This window comes from Rhizophagus irregularis, chromosome 23 (genome assembly GCF_026210795.1).
Source record: "Rhizophagus irregularis chromosome 23, complete sequence".
In the NCBI taxonomy this organism is placed as follows: Eukaryota; Fungi; Glomeromycota; class Glomeromycetes; order Glomerales; family Glomeraceae; genus Rhizophagus; species Rhizophagus irregularis.
In genome coordinates this window covers 300,035-312,500 of record NC_089451.1, presented here as the reverse complement: position 1 = coordinate 312,500, position 12,466 = coordinate 300,035, and the positions used below count along the sequence as shown (strand labels likewise).

The 12,466-nt window shown below is 27.6% G+C and overlaps 4 protein-coding genes across 4 annotated transcripts; 2 read left to right on the top strand and 2 right to left on the bottom strand.

Moving 5' to 3' along the window:
• Window positions 1-3,249: 3,249 nt before the first annotated feature.
• OCT59_015037 (uncharacterized protein) lies at window positions 3,250-4,274 on the top strand. Its single transcript, XM_025322507.2, has 6 exons — window positions 3,250-3,372; window positions 3,447-3,543; window positions 3,608-3,681; window positions 3,761-3,795; window positions 3,870-3,934; window positions 4,011-4,274. Exons 1-6 carry the CDS (start codon window positions 3,337-3,339, stop codon window positions 4,142-4,144), a joined length of 441 nt encoding a protein of 146 aa, XP_025166111.1. The 5' UTR covers window positions 3,250-3,336; the 3' UTR covers window positions 4,145-4,274.
• Window positions 4,275-4,416: 142 nt separating this feature from the next.
• OCT59_015036 (uncharacterized protein) lies at window positions 4,417-6,835 on the bottom strand. Its single transcript, XM_025322506.2, has one exon. It carries the CDS (start codon window positions 5,797-5,799, stop codon window positions 4,738-4,740), a length of 1,062 nt encoding a protein of 353 aa, XP_025166110.1. The 5' UTR covers window positions 5,800-6,835; the 3' UTR covers window positions 4,417-4,737.
• Window positions 6,836-7,126: 291 nt separating this feature from the next.
• On the top strand, window positions 7,127-10,652 carry OCT59_015035 (uncharacterized protein; the record flags this gene model as incomplete). Its single annotated transcript, XM_066139723.1, has 14 exons — window positions 7,127-7,160; window positions 7,228-7,356; window positions 7,439-7,588; window positions 7,658-7,747; window positions 7,835-7,941; window positions 8,009-8,164; window positions 8,249-8,556; window positions 8,629-8,788; window positions 8,855-8,943; window positions 9,028-9,184; window positions 9,266-9,370; window positions 9,458-9,601; window positions 9,675-9,792; window positions 9,860-10,652. The coding sequence occupies 14 exons, from the start codon at window positions 7,127-7,129 to the stop codon at window positions 10,402-10,404; spliced, it is 2,292 nt and encodes a 763-aa protein (XP_066002571.1). The 3' UTR covers window positions 10,405-10,652.
• A 51-nt stretch (window positions 10,653-10,703) lies between these two features.
• On the bottom strand, window positions 10,704-11,387 carry OCT59_015034 (uncharacterized protein; the record flags this gene model as incomplete). Its single annotated transcript, XM_025322504.2, has 2 exons — window positions 10,704-10,966; window positions 11,060-11,387. The coding sequence occupies 2 exons, from the start codon at window positions 11,385-11,387 to the stop codon at window positions 10,704-10,706; spliced, it is 591 nt and encodes a 196-aa protein (XP_025166108.1).
• Between the last annotated feature and the right edge of the window lie 1,079 nt (window positions 11,388-12,466).

Genomic DNA, 12,466 nt, shown 5'->3' with positions numbered 1-12,466 from the left:
ATGTTTTTAATAAATAAATAAAGTCTTTTTTTTTTTAATCTTTTTTTTTCCCATACTCTAAATATCCGATGACATTCATTATATTTTGAAATTTTAGAAAGTCAAAATGTTTAAGAGTATTTAAGAAAGTTTTTTGGAAGGTAAATATGTTTATAAATAATTCTCTTTTGTAATATATTATATAGCGTTTATCTAAATTATAATTTTTTATTAGTTGATGAACAAAAAAAAACGAAAATTATACTATAATATTTGTTACGTAATATTTATGTAATATTTGTATATCCTATTCAAAAAAATGATAATTATATTTATTGTGTGAGGAGGATACGAAGGATCTAGTTTTATTTTACTAACAATTACAGTATCTAAAAGACAATGATCGAAACATTTTGATTCACAATATTTATTCCCCTTCTGGAATTGATCAGGTAATTTGGTGTGGTCCTACGCTGTATCAAGAGTAAAGTATTTCGTAAGAAACATATCGAATTCGATTGTTAATTATACAATCAACTCTTTATATGCACCCTCTGTAAACGCAAGTGCACGCTTTTGCTCAGCCCCGAAATTTACACGTTCTCTGGTTGTTTACACTCTATAAATGCACATCCTCCCTTATCTCCTCATCTTTTTTCTGTTGAAATTAATAAATGAAAAAATAAGTTCTTCCTTTCTTTTTTTGTTTAGTGAATTGAAAAATAAAATCACGTGATATTTAATTATCACGTTAAATTTCTTGTTATTGTGAACAATGACCTTTTTTTTTACAGCTTGCCTACTCTTTTAAACTAAAATAAAAAACAATGACCTTTTTTATTTTATTCAACTGGTGACTATGTCTCCATATTTTTTTTTTACACATGGTTCTAAGGAGGTACAATTATAGAGAGATGACTTTGATCAAAATTTCTCTAGGCTATTATCTCAAAAAATATCTATTATTATTAAAATTACATTTTTACGTTCTTGGAATAAACATGTCTCCTATTAAAAGAAAAAAGAATTAAAATTCAATCAATTATTTCTATGAGAATATTGAAAATACTAAGTGAATTTATATCGTTTTGCGATAATCACTTACTGATAAAATTATTACATAATATATTATTACGTTCTTGCTTAATATGCTTCATATTTCTCGGTAAAGATGGGCTAAACAGCTTTGAACTTTGACTTAAACTTTATTAGCATAAGATATAAACTCACAAATTAAGTACAAACTAATCTCAGAAAATACAAAGTGAAAAAAAAGTAATAGAAACATTTAAAATACTACATTACACCTTTATCTATTCCTGTATGCCCCGACTTATTTAAAATACAGAGGAAGAAGTATATTTTCTCCGTAAAAATTGCTACGAAAATTTATTACTTGATGTATAGATTATCATTAACCAATCCAAATTCGTTAAAGCTGTCCCCAATCAGGGTAAATAAAACGTCAGCACCATATGCTTATAAAAAAATTATAAAGTATTTGATATATTAATAAACCAAATTTCTAATATAAATAAAATTTGATATAAGCTTTTTTTAGAGTTTTTTAGATACTATTAAAAAATTTAATAGAAAATGTGGTTAAAATACAATAATCAGGTAGTATAAATTGTGGTATATAATGGTATTATAAAACATATATTGGTATTTTTTACAAATATTGCTATAATAAAAGTAAAATATACCATTTTATCTTTTTCTTTTTAAATGATTGATTAGCCTAAAGGAGCTATTAAAAAGAAAAAAAAAAATAAAAGATGATTTTGCTGTTTTGCATTATAAGTCTATTTCAGCTTACAGTTGTATTTGTCCCTCTTAAATTTTTGTAATTTATACATATTTATTTATATATATATAAATATGCATTTTAGTACACAGTCAGAACTCGATATAATGAACCCTCCCTTCAAGCTATTTTGAGTCATATCGAATATTCGATAAATCAAATACCGATTTATATATTAAAAAGTATAAAAATCGGTATATCTGAAAAATATATCACTTAGAATGTGTTTATAATATCAATAGTTCAATACAATGTTAGCTTGTAAATAAATACACCGAAATTGAGACTCAAAGATATCAGGTGGTCTGCTGCGTCGAATAAGGATGGTATCGAATAAGTAAGTATGAAGACTAGTTTATGATTAACTTCGTTATATGTAATATCGCGAAATTTATAATAAATTAATTATAGATGGTTTGAGTTTGTTCGTTATGACCAAAACCCGAATCGTTATATCGAGTTATGACTGTCATCACATCCGTGCTTTTCCAAAAGGTTACATAATCATAAATGATAAATATATATCTGAGTGCTAGAAAAAGACCAGATTGATAAGAACAAATTTTTTGGCATAGTGATCAATCGATGCCAATTTGAATACTTGATTCATTATTTTTTAAAAAAAAATTTAGTACTCACCCAAGTGCGTTGAATTTTAAACAATCACGTGTTATTAATCAATACTGTTTTAGTAAATTGATTGATAAAGCTCTGCTATTTTTTTTTTAACAATTCGGCATTTCCAAGTTTGCCGAATCCGAATCGTCGAGTTGCCGAATTGCCGAATTGCTAAATTGTAATTTGATGATTTGTAATAACTTTTTTTTAGAAGTATTGATTAATAATAAATTATCCAGGATTAAATGCATGTAATAATTATAAAATATAATCTTATAATTTGAATTCGGCAATTCGGTAATTCATTTCGCGGTGTAATCTCAATGCCTGTTAAATTTCAGTCGGTTGCATTTTTCGGTTATATGCATTCTATTGGTGAAACACCGAAAAAACCAAAAAATATATTTCACATGTTACACAAAATAAACCGACCGAAAAATGCAACTGACCGGAAATTGAACTGGGCTATCACTACTATTTAAACGAATAATCAAACAATATCATTATAAAGCCGTATTGGGTAATAACGATCAGCCCTTCGACAATTATAGAATTATGATTAACGAATTCTTATATCATTAATTTTATTACTAAGATTGAATATGGAATAATCGCGTATCGGAAAAATCTCGGAGCGAAAATAACTTGGAAAGAAAACAAAGAGGTCGGAAAAATTTCGGAACGAAGAGGAAAAATGGATAACTTTTAATAATTTCGTATCACTCAAAATTCATTAACATCGGTCCGAAATTATACCGATGAATGATGCAAAACGTGTAAACATACTATTTATTTTTCGCACATTGCTTATCAACGTTGAAGAATATAAGTAGGATAGATTTTTCGCTGTTAGATTTCCCAATAAGATACTTTTTTTTGAAAATTTTTATTTCTTTTCTCTTGATTTTTGTCTTTTTTATTAATAATAAACAATGGTCCAAATTGAAATCTCAAAAGATTTTGGATATGTAAGCATTGATTCAACCTATAATGTTATTTATTTTCAAATATTTTTTTGTTAAAAAAATTTCTTTTTTATTAGGTCGTTTCTACCGGGTTTGCATCGGTAATTTTGGTAACTTATCTTGGATTTAAAGTAGGACAAGCACGAAGACTTGCTGGATATCCCTATCCTTATGGTAAAATATTAGAAATATCTGATTTATGTACTAAACGTAAATATATTAATGATTGTTTTTTTAGTTTATGCAACAAAAGAAGAATGTGAGAAAGATCAAAAGAAGTTGCTCTTTAATTGTTATCAAAGAGTTCATCAGGTAATTGAAATTATTATTAAGCATATTAGGTAAATTATTTTAGACTGCTAAATTTTATTTATTTATATTTTTGATATAGAATACTTTGGAATTCTATCCTGCATTTCTTTTCACGTATGTATAAATATTATCATTATATTTCGTTAAATTTCCTTATAAATGATTGGTTAAATAATATCAATATTTAGACTTGTTGCTGGTGGAATTAAACATCCAATCCTTTCTTCTGTTGCCGGTGGAATTTGGATATTAGGTAAAACATAAAATTTTCTTATATCTCTTTTTTTTTACTCAAAATTTTTACTTACTTTTTTACTGACTTAATATAGGTCGAATATTTTTTGCTTCGGGTTATTATACTGGTGAACCAAAGAAAAGAACAAGAGGTTTCTTTGGGTATATCGGTTCATTGATTTTATTCGGTACTACAATTTCTAGTGCCATTTCTTTATTGAGCAGTTAAATCAAGCTTTAGTTAATTTGAATTTTTAATTGAATTATTATCTATATTTATAAATATATATATATGTATTTTCAAATTTCAATAAATTTTATGGCGTAACTTGCATTATTATTTTCCAATTTTGGTATTTAAAACTTGTTAGTTAACACAGAACGAATTATCTATCGACCAAAGTATCCTACAAATATTTGATTAATCTGTATATCCGAAATCCAACAAATTTGACGCAAAAATTTTATAAATTTTTAAAATTATTAATGCCAATTATAATTACATATGAATATAATTAAATGCAAATTTTATTAAATTTTTTTTTTACAATGTAAATTAATTATTAATGTTTTATATTTTACTAGAATACTAAATATTATTGCAAAATATCTAAATATTATTGCCAAAAATATCTAAAGTTTAAATATTATTGCCAAAATTATCTAAAGTTTAAATATTATTGCCAAAATTATTAATATTTAATATTATTGCAAAAATATCTAAAAGTTTACACATTAAAGAAATATAATACAGTTTTTTTTTTTTTAATTTTAATTGTTTTAAAAAATGTCTGTAATGTCTGTTCTATTAATAGTCTTTTTTTAATCTAAGTCTAAATCCATATCATCAGATTCAGATTCTGGTATGTGAATTGTTATTGGTAAGTTAAATGGCGCAACTTGCTGTTCTTGTTGTTCATCATGTGGCGCTGTGGGCATTTTAAGCATACTACTTTGAACAATTGCGGGAGAACGACACGTTGGACAATGAAAGTTTAACGGATGTGGAATTGAATTAAAATCACCTGGCGAATATCCTTCAACTAGTAAGGATGTTCTTAAACACGAAGCGTGAAATCTATGATGACATTGTGGCAATGTAATTACGGGTGTTTGTGCATTGTTTTCTGTTTCTTCACAGCAACCAACACTCGCCAAGTTACATGTTGGTTGTGAATCATGTGAATGTGAATTTGGTTGTGCTACATTTGTCGTCTCAGGAGGAGTTGGAGATGCAGTTGTTGTTGAATCATTATCATTTTTTTGTTCTGCTTCTTCTTCAATTTCTTTTCTGCATAAAGGACACGAATTATTTTGTCTTAACCATTGGAAAAGACATGACTCGCAGAAAATGTGATTACATGGCATTTGACGTACGGTCACTTTTTCCTTATTTTCTTCAGGGAGTGAAAAATGTTCTAAACAAATTGGACAGCTTGCTTGCGAATCCACATATTCTTTGGTTATAGTAATAATCGGTAATTTCTTAAGAGCAGATTCTGAAGCACGTGGTTTGTGAACTTGTTGTTGTGGGAAGAAGAAAGGTGTGAAGAAAAATACACCTGGAGAAGCCTGACCATCACCCCCTGGAATCGGATATACGAAAAATTGAACTTGAGGAATTTGTTCTTGTTCTTGTTGACCTTCTTGACCTTCTTGACCCTGTTGACCTCCTTGGCCTCCTTGAGAACCATTATCCTGTGAATTATTTTCGCCAGAAGACCGTGCTCGTTCTCTAAAAATGATATTTATCGGAAAGAATAATCCGGGAAATCCACCACTATTTTGATTTGGTGGTGGTGGTGTTTGATTTTGAGTTCTTGATTGCTGCGATTGATTTACGTTTGTATTTTGTCCTGTTTGATTGTTTTGTTGTCCTTCCATTTTTTTAAAAAATAAAATATAAAATGTGTGTAGAAGAAAAGTATTTTTTATTTTTAAAAAAATGTAGCCGGCGACTATTTATATAAAAATGAATATTTGTAATTATATTATTGGCATGGAACTTACGAGAAATTACCAGTTAGGTATGGTCGGTCATCTGATATATAATTGGCGATATTAATGTGTAAACAAAATCATCATTTTTCCTTTTTAAGAAATACCGGCTGTATGTGACGCAATTTTAACCGATGATTCCAGAAATTACTTGTAGTTATTTTAATTATTTATGTTATTTATGAGGTAATAATAACATAACATAAAGGGCTGAGAATAATACATTTGTATTACACAAGGAAATAAGCAGTAGAAAAAAAAAATATTAAATGACTTTTGTTATCATCTATTCTAACCTATTTTTATATAGGGAAAAATATTACATTGGATAACAATCGATTGTCGATATATTCCGTCATTAATTATTATATATAGATAGATATTAACTGGGTATAGCCAGTATAAAGTCAAGTTATATCACGTGAATGTATTTTAAAAAACTGCTGACTAAAATTTTTACGGTTAATCGGTTAATATTTTCGTTCGTAAAAAACCGTAACCTATTACCGTATATAGATTTATTCGCTGTTATATATCATGCCAAAACTTTAATGCCGAAAGTGAGTTGCGATGCTATGCTGCCATTAGTGCCATAGCCGAAATGCCAGTAGTGTGGGACATTAATAATAACTTACATATTAAAACATATTAATGAGAAGAGATTATTAATCTGGTTTCTTATACAGCATATCTCATCTACATTTTCCGACCTGAAGATTATTAATTGGTTTCTCATATGATCGAATAAATTCTTTTTTTCTAATGCATATATTGGATCTACATACATTCCACCTCTCCTTTCTTTTATTATTTGGCAGTCCAACTACAATAACATTCATGTAAACCCACATATGAATAATACTCCACTAGACTTTATCATGTTGTGATATGTTAATAACCGGTGAGGAAGAAGAAAAATAATAGTGAACATCCGCCTTTGAATGACTCATATTTATATATTTTCTGACAATTTTTCAAGTATTGGATTGAAAGAAATTCTTGGAAAAATATGGAACGATCTAGATTAAATTATCCGCAGTTCCGTACCACCTAAAAAATACTGAACCATTAAAGATTAACGTTATGTCGTGACAAGTTTACAGCCATTTGCCCATATTGTTCCTTAGTTTACACAATTTATTTCATAAGATTTTTTTAGTATCGTTAAGCTTTCGTAAAGCCGTTTCGCTTAAACGATAAAGGAAGCACTAATATGACTATCGCTCTTCACGAAATCCTTAAAATACGTATGTTTTTTAACTCTATTTTTTTTGTGGAAAAAGTGATTTTTTGACATCAAACTTTTTATTTAAGGTATCCTCGATGCTATAAGATCTGTTCAACCTCCTGGAGGCTGGAAGGTTGTGGTGGTAGATGAAGCATCATTAAAGATCATAGAGTCTGCTTGTAAGATGTTTGACATTCTCGAAGAGAAAGTAACTTGTAAGTCGCAACCGATTCACTTATATTCCAAATAAAAAAATTTTGATTAACAAACAAATGAAATCTTTTGTTCTTTATAAAGTGGTAGAAAATCTTGAAAAACCCCGTCAAGCTTATCAATCACTTGATGCTGTCTATATAATTACTCCAACTTACGAATCTATCAATAAAGTGATCGAAGATCGTAAAAACGGACCGTTATACGCTGGTGTTCATTTATTTTTTACGTCAAGTAAGGAAATTTAGTTTCTTAGGTGATCTATTTTTCATTTTCGAATATTAACTTAATTAAATATCTCAGGACCCGATGATCGATTACTTCACATGGTAGACAGCTCATTACCGAAAGAATATATGAGACAACGTCATGATCTCTTTATCGAGTTTCATGGTATGTTATAAATTTATCATTTACTTTTAATATATTATATACTATAGTTCGAATATGGTTAAATTAATGTATTGTTTAATTTTATAGCTAAGGAAGCACATGTTTATTCATTCGAATCACCTTCAAGTTTTTTCAAATTATATTCACCTGCGGATACAGAATTTGATAATGAATTAAGGATAATTGCTAAAAAAGTAATTATAAGCATAAATTATGATTAATTATATAATTTATACTAAAATTTATTTTGTTATCTAATAGCTTCTTTCTGTATGTATTTCCATGGGCGAAAATCCATTGATTCGTTATCAAAGATCTCTCGATTCTGATCATGCTACAAAAGCTCTACCTTATAAATTGGCAATGTTAGTTCAAAATGAATTGGATTCTTATGTCAGGCTAAACCCAGGATTTCCCGTAAATATAATTTGATATTTGGTCTTATCAATTCATTATATACATGATCTTTTTTTTTTTAAAAAAAAAAAAATTTATTTATAGCCACAAGATTCTCCACGTCCACGTGGTATTTTATTTATTGTGGACAGGACTATTGATATGTATGCTCCATTTTTACACGAATTTACCTATCAAGCAATGGCTAATGATCTTTTGCCAATTGAAAATGGTCATAAGTATGAGTATAACTATACTGGTGAAGATGGTACTCAAGCAACAAAAGAAGCTATACTTGATGAATCTGATAAAATTTGGGTTGAAATTCGACATAAACATATGAAGGATTGTATTGATAAGCTTATGAAAGATTTTAATGAGTTTTTAACCGACAATCAGGGGTTCGCTGAAAAGTAGGTTTTTTTTAGGAAATTATTTTCTTATTCTTTTTTTTTTCCTTTCTCTAAACAACTTCACCATCTCAGAGATAAAGCTGTTAATTTGAATGATATGAAAAAAATGTTGGCAACCTTACCACAGTTTCAAAATATGAAAGAAAAGTTTTCCGTACATTTAAATATTGCACAAGAATGTATGTCTTTGTTTGAGAGAGAAAGACTTGCAGAAACAGCAACAATGGAACAGGTGAATAATATTAACAAAATTAAAAGTGTAAGGTATTATTTATACTAATCAATTTTTGGGGAATAGAATTGCGCTACAGGACATACAGCCGATGGTGCACACCCAAAAACCTTGGTTGAAGATATGGTCCCACTATTAGATAATCCTGTTGTGAGGTAATTTTACTCTTATCTTTTAATGAAATTATTCTCTTTTAACGGGATCTGTAACTTATTAACCATTCTTTAATATTATAACAGTTCGTTAAATAAGACTAGAATGCTTATGTTATATATTATGTATAAGAATGGTATTCTTGAAGAGGATAGACGTAAATTGCTTGCTCATGCAAGAATTACATTAGAGGAGAATGATGCTTTGAATAATTTGACGTTATTTGGAATCAAATTGCTTAGAGTGTGTATTATTTTTTTTTTTTTATTAATTATTTGAAAGTATTATTTAATAAGTAATTGATTATTAATTAATTATTATTAGGCTTCAAAGAACATTAAAAAGAATAAGAAATATCGACAAAAACCAAGTGATGATATTCAATATGAAATTTCCCGTTATATTCCAAGACTAAAGCTCGTTATAGAGGTAAAAATTATAAATTAAAATTATTGTCATTTTTAATCTTTTTTTTATTTATTTTTATTGATTCAAGATATTTTCATCCTTTGTTAGAGTCATATTAATGGCCAAATAGATCACACTGCGTATCCATATACAAAAGATCCAACAGGAGATCCTGATGGTTCAAAAGGAACACAACAAGGTCCTGTATCTTTAAGAAGCGCAAGAGCTGGATGGTATAAAAAAGGCCAGGCGGTAAATATAACATATAATAGTTTATATTATCACTATATACAGTTTTCAATATTAAAAATTATTAATTCTCTAGGTTGAAAATCGAGTAGGAAGGATAATAGTTTTCGTTGCTGGTGGAGTTACATATTCTGAACTTCGTAGCGCTTACGAGATTAGTGAAAATGAAAAATTGAAAAAAGATGTCGTTATTGGTGAGTAATTAATTATTCATTAATTTATTTTTTTACAATATATAATATTAACAAATTGTCATTATAGGATCGACACATATCATTACACCTCAACAATTTGTTGATGATTTGAAAGTTCTTCGAACGAGAGGATACGCGCAACCTCCAGTGCAGCCTCAATTTCAACAACCTCAATTGCAACAACCTCAATTGCAATCTACCCCACCACAATTACCACCTCGTCAAGGATTACCACCAAAACCGGATAATGCACCAAATTATTATATTCAACCGCAACCGCAATCGCAGCAACAACAACAAAATAGATATTACCCAGGTGGACCGGGTGGATACGGACAACAACAATCAACTCCTCCACTTCCACCTCCACAACAAGGATATTCTAGTGGTGGATATGGTGGATATCAACAAGGATATTCACCTTCTGGATATCCCCAAGGACAACCAAGCTATCAAACACAAGCTCAAACTCCATATGGCTATGGAATACCACCAAATCAACCAAATCAACAATATGCTAATCTTCAAAAACCATCTTCGGCTGGTTCATCATCATCAACAAGTTCATCAAAACCTAAATCTAAACTTTTTGAAAAGTTTGGTAAATATTAAGCTAATTTTATTTTAATCATTATTATTATACATTTGTAGTTTTAATTTTATAGACAGATTTCATTAATATAAACAGAATTAAATAATTAATACTAGGGTACTGTAGTTATTACAAATTTTTATTTTTGAATAATATATTTATTTAGTATTCTTTATCTAAATATAGACTTTTTATTGTTAGTAAAATAAAAAAAAAAAATAGCTATAATAAATTAAATAAAATTTATATATTCTAAAAATACTTTTTTAAATATTAAGTAGTTATGTATTTTCTATATATTTTTTTTTTAACCTAAACATTAACTTAATTTAAAACCACCAATCCAAAAGAATAGAAAAACAAAAACCAAACTGAGAGCGGAAGGTAATAAATTAAGTTGAAGAACAAAATAAATCCATAAAGTTGAAATAGGGGGACATTTACGCATTACACCAGAATAAGGACTTTTATTAAAAATATAAATCATGTAAGATCCAGATGCTATAGAACCTAAAAACATAAATGCTTGCATCCATGTTTTATTTACGTTTTTATTTGTATAATAAACAAAAAACCATAAAACTAAAAAGATAAATAAATTCATTAATTTATTAGTAAAAAAAAATATCAATTTCTAGTTAAAAAATATCGTAATATTTTAACGACGGGACTTACTTGGAGCCATTTTCAATACTCTAACAGAAAATGGTAAAAAGGAAACATCCTCATTATACTGTCTATGTACTAAAATATCCATTACAGAATAAACAGAACAAAGTGGTATAGTGTAAATAAAAGCTTTAAATATTGGACCATGAGCAAAAGGATCATCAGCCTCTTCTGCTACAGAACTTCGCTCTTGACGTTCTGTTTCTACTTGATTAAGTGTTTTAAATATACCAGACTCTTTTATTAAACGCATTTTTTCATCGTCTGGTATATCATCAATTTCTGGCGAATATGATGATGATGATTTATTAAAACGGTTTGTCGGGTTACTCATTGTTATAAAGTTAGATTTGGTTCGATTTTTAAGTTTTAATTGTTGTAAAGAGAAAGAAAGGTGGTTTCTTTACAGAAAATTGGTGGTTTAATTATACTTTTTGGTGTGATCGGCATATTGCATTTATACTTTAGAGTTGAACCTATCAAAATTAAATTATTAATTGCAATACACACTAAAAATCGACCACTAACAATTAACCACTTTTCAAAAGATTGCGCATATACAGTACAATTATTATATTAAAAATTAATTGTTTAAAAAAAAATAATTGTATATAAAATTATTAAATTATAAATTATTATTAAATAAATTTTCAAAATATGAACAAACTGATAGTTTTTTTTTTTTCAATGTTTCAATTTTGGGTGGATATATGGAATTTTGATAATAAATATTATTAAAAAAAATGGTTAGCTATTGAACGTCAAATCACGTTTATAAGCATGCAAAGAATATGATTGGCACATTAAAAATAATTGGCAGAGCGTGATCATTTATATGTTATACTTTATTTTTATTAATATGATGATAACAAGCATTAGTAAAAATAATAATAATAATAATAATAATTATTTAATTAATTTTAAAATATAATCCCTTTAAAGTAAATAAATCATTATGTAATTCTTCAATAGAAATTATCATACTTGTATTCTTATAAATCGCATAAAGTATACATGTAGTGCATGAGATCATTATAATAGACATGCATACTAACATCGTATTCCTATCCATTTTGAATATATTATAATTTTTTTTTTTCAAATAAAAGGTATTGGGTTAACCTCTCTCTTTAAAGTTTCTGTATAAAATTATTTACTTAAAATTAAATTAATTAAAAATTAAAAAACAGAAATACTTCAAAAACATACCAAAAAATTTTTGGTAACGTGACAACGAATTTTATTTTTTTTTTTTGATAATTTGATAATCTAATTAATAATTGAATAATTGTAATTTATGTGATATAGAAAAGTCTTTTTCAAAATTTGATAATTTGATAATATCTTAACCATTTTTTTTCAAGCGCTTATATATAAAAATATAAGGAAATTTTAATGAAATTTCAACTGAAA

What these genes read in the sequence shown, in the direction of transcription:
- OCT59_015037 (XM_025322507.2), top strand. Translation starts at nt 3,337, where the DNA reads ATGGTCCAAATTGAAATCTCAAAAGATTTTGGATAT. An exon ending in GTTATCAAAGAGTTCATCAG is followed by an intron (nt 3,682 to 3,760) that starts GTAATTGAAATT and finishes TTTTTGATATAG; the next exon opens with AATACTTTGGAATTCTATCC. An exon ending in TATCCTGCATTTCTTTTCAC is followed by an intron (nt 3,796 to 3,869) that starts GTATGTATAAAT and finishes ATCAATATTTAG; the next exon opens with ACTTGTTGCTGGTGGAATTA.
- OCT59_015036 (XM_025322506.2), bottom strand. Translation starts at nt 5,799, where the DNA reads ATGGAAGGACAACAAAACAATCAAACAGGACAAAATACAAACGTAAAT.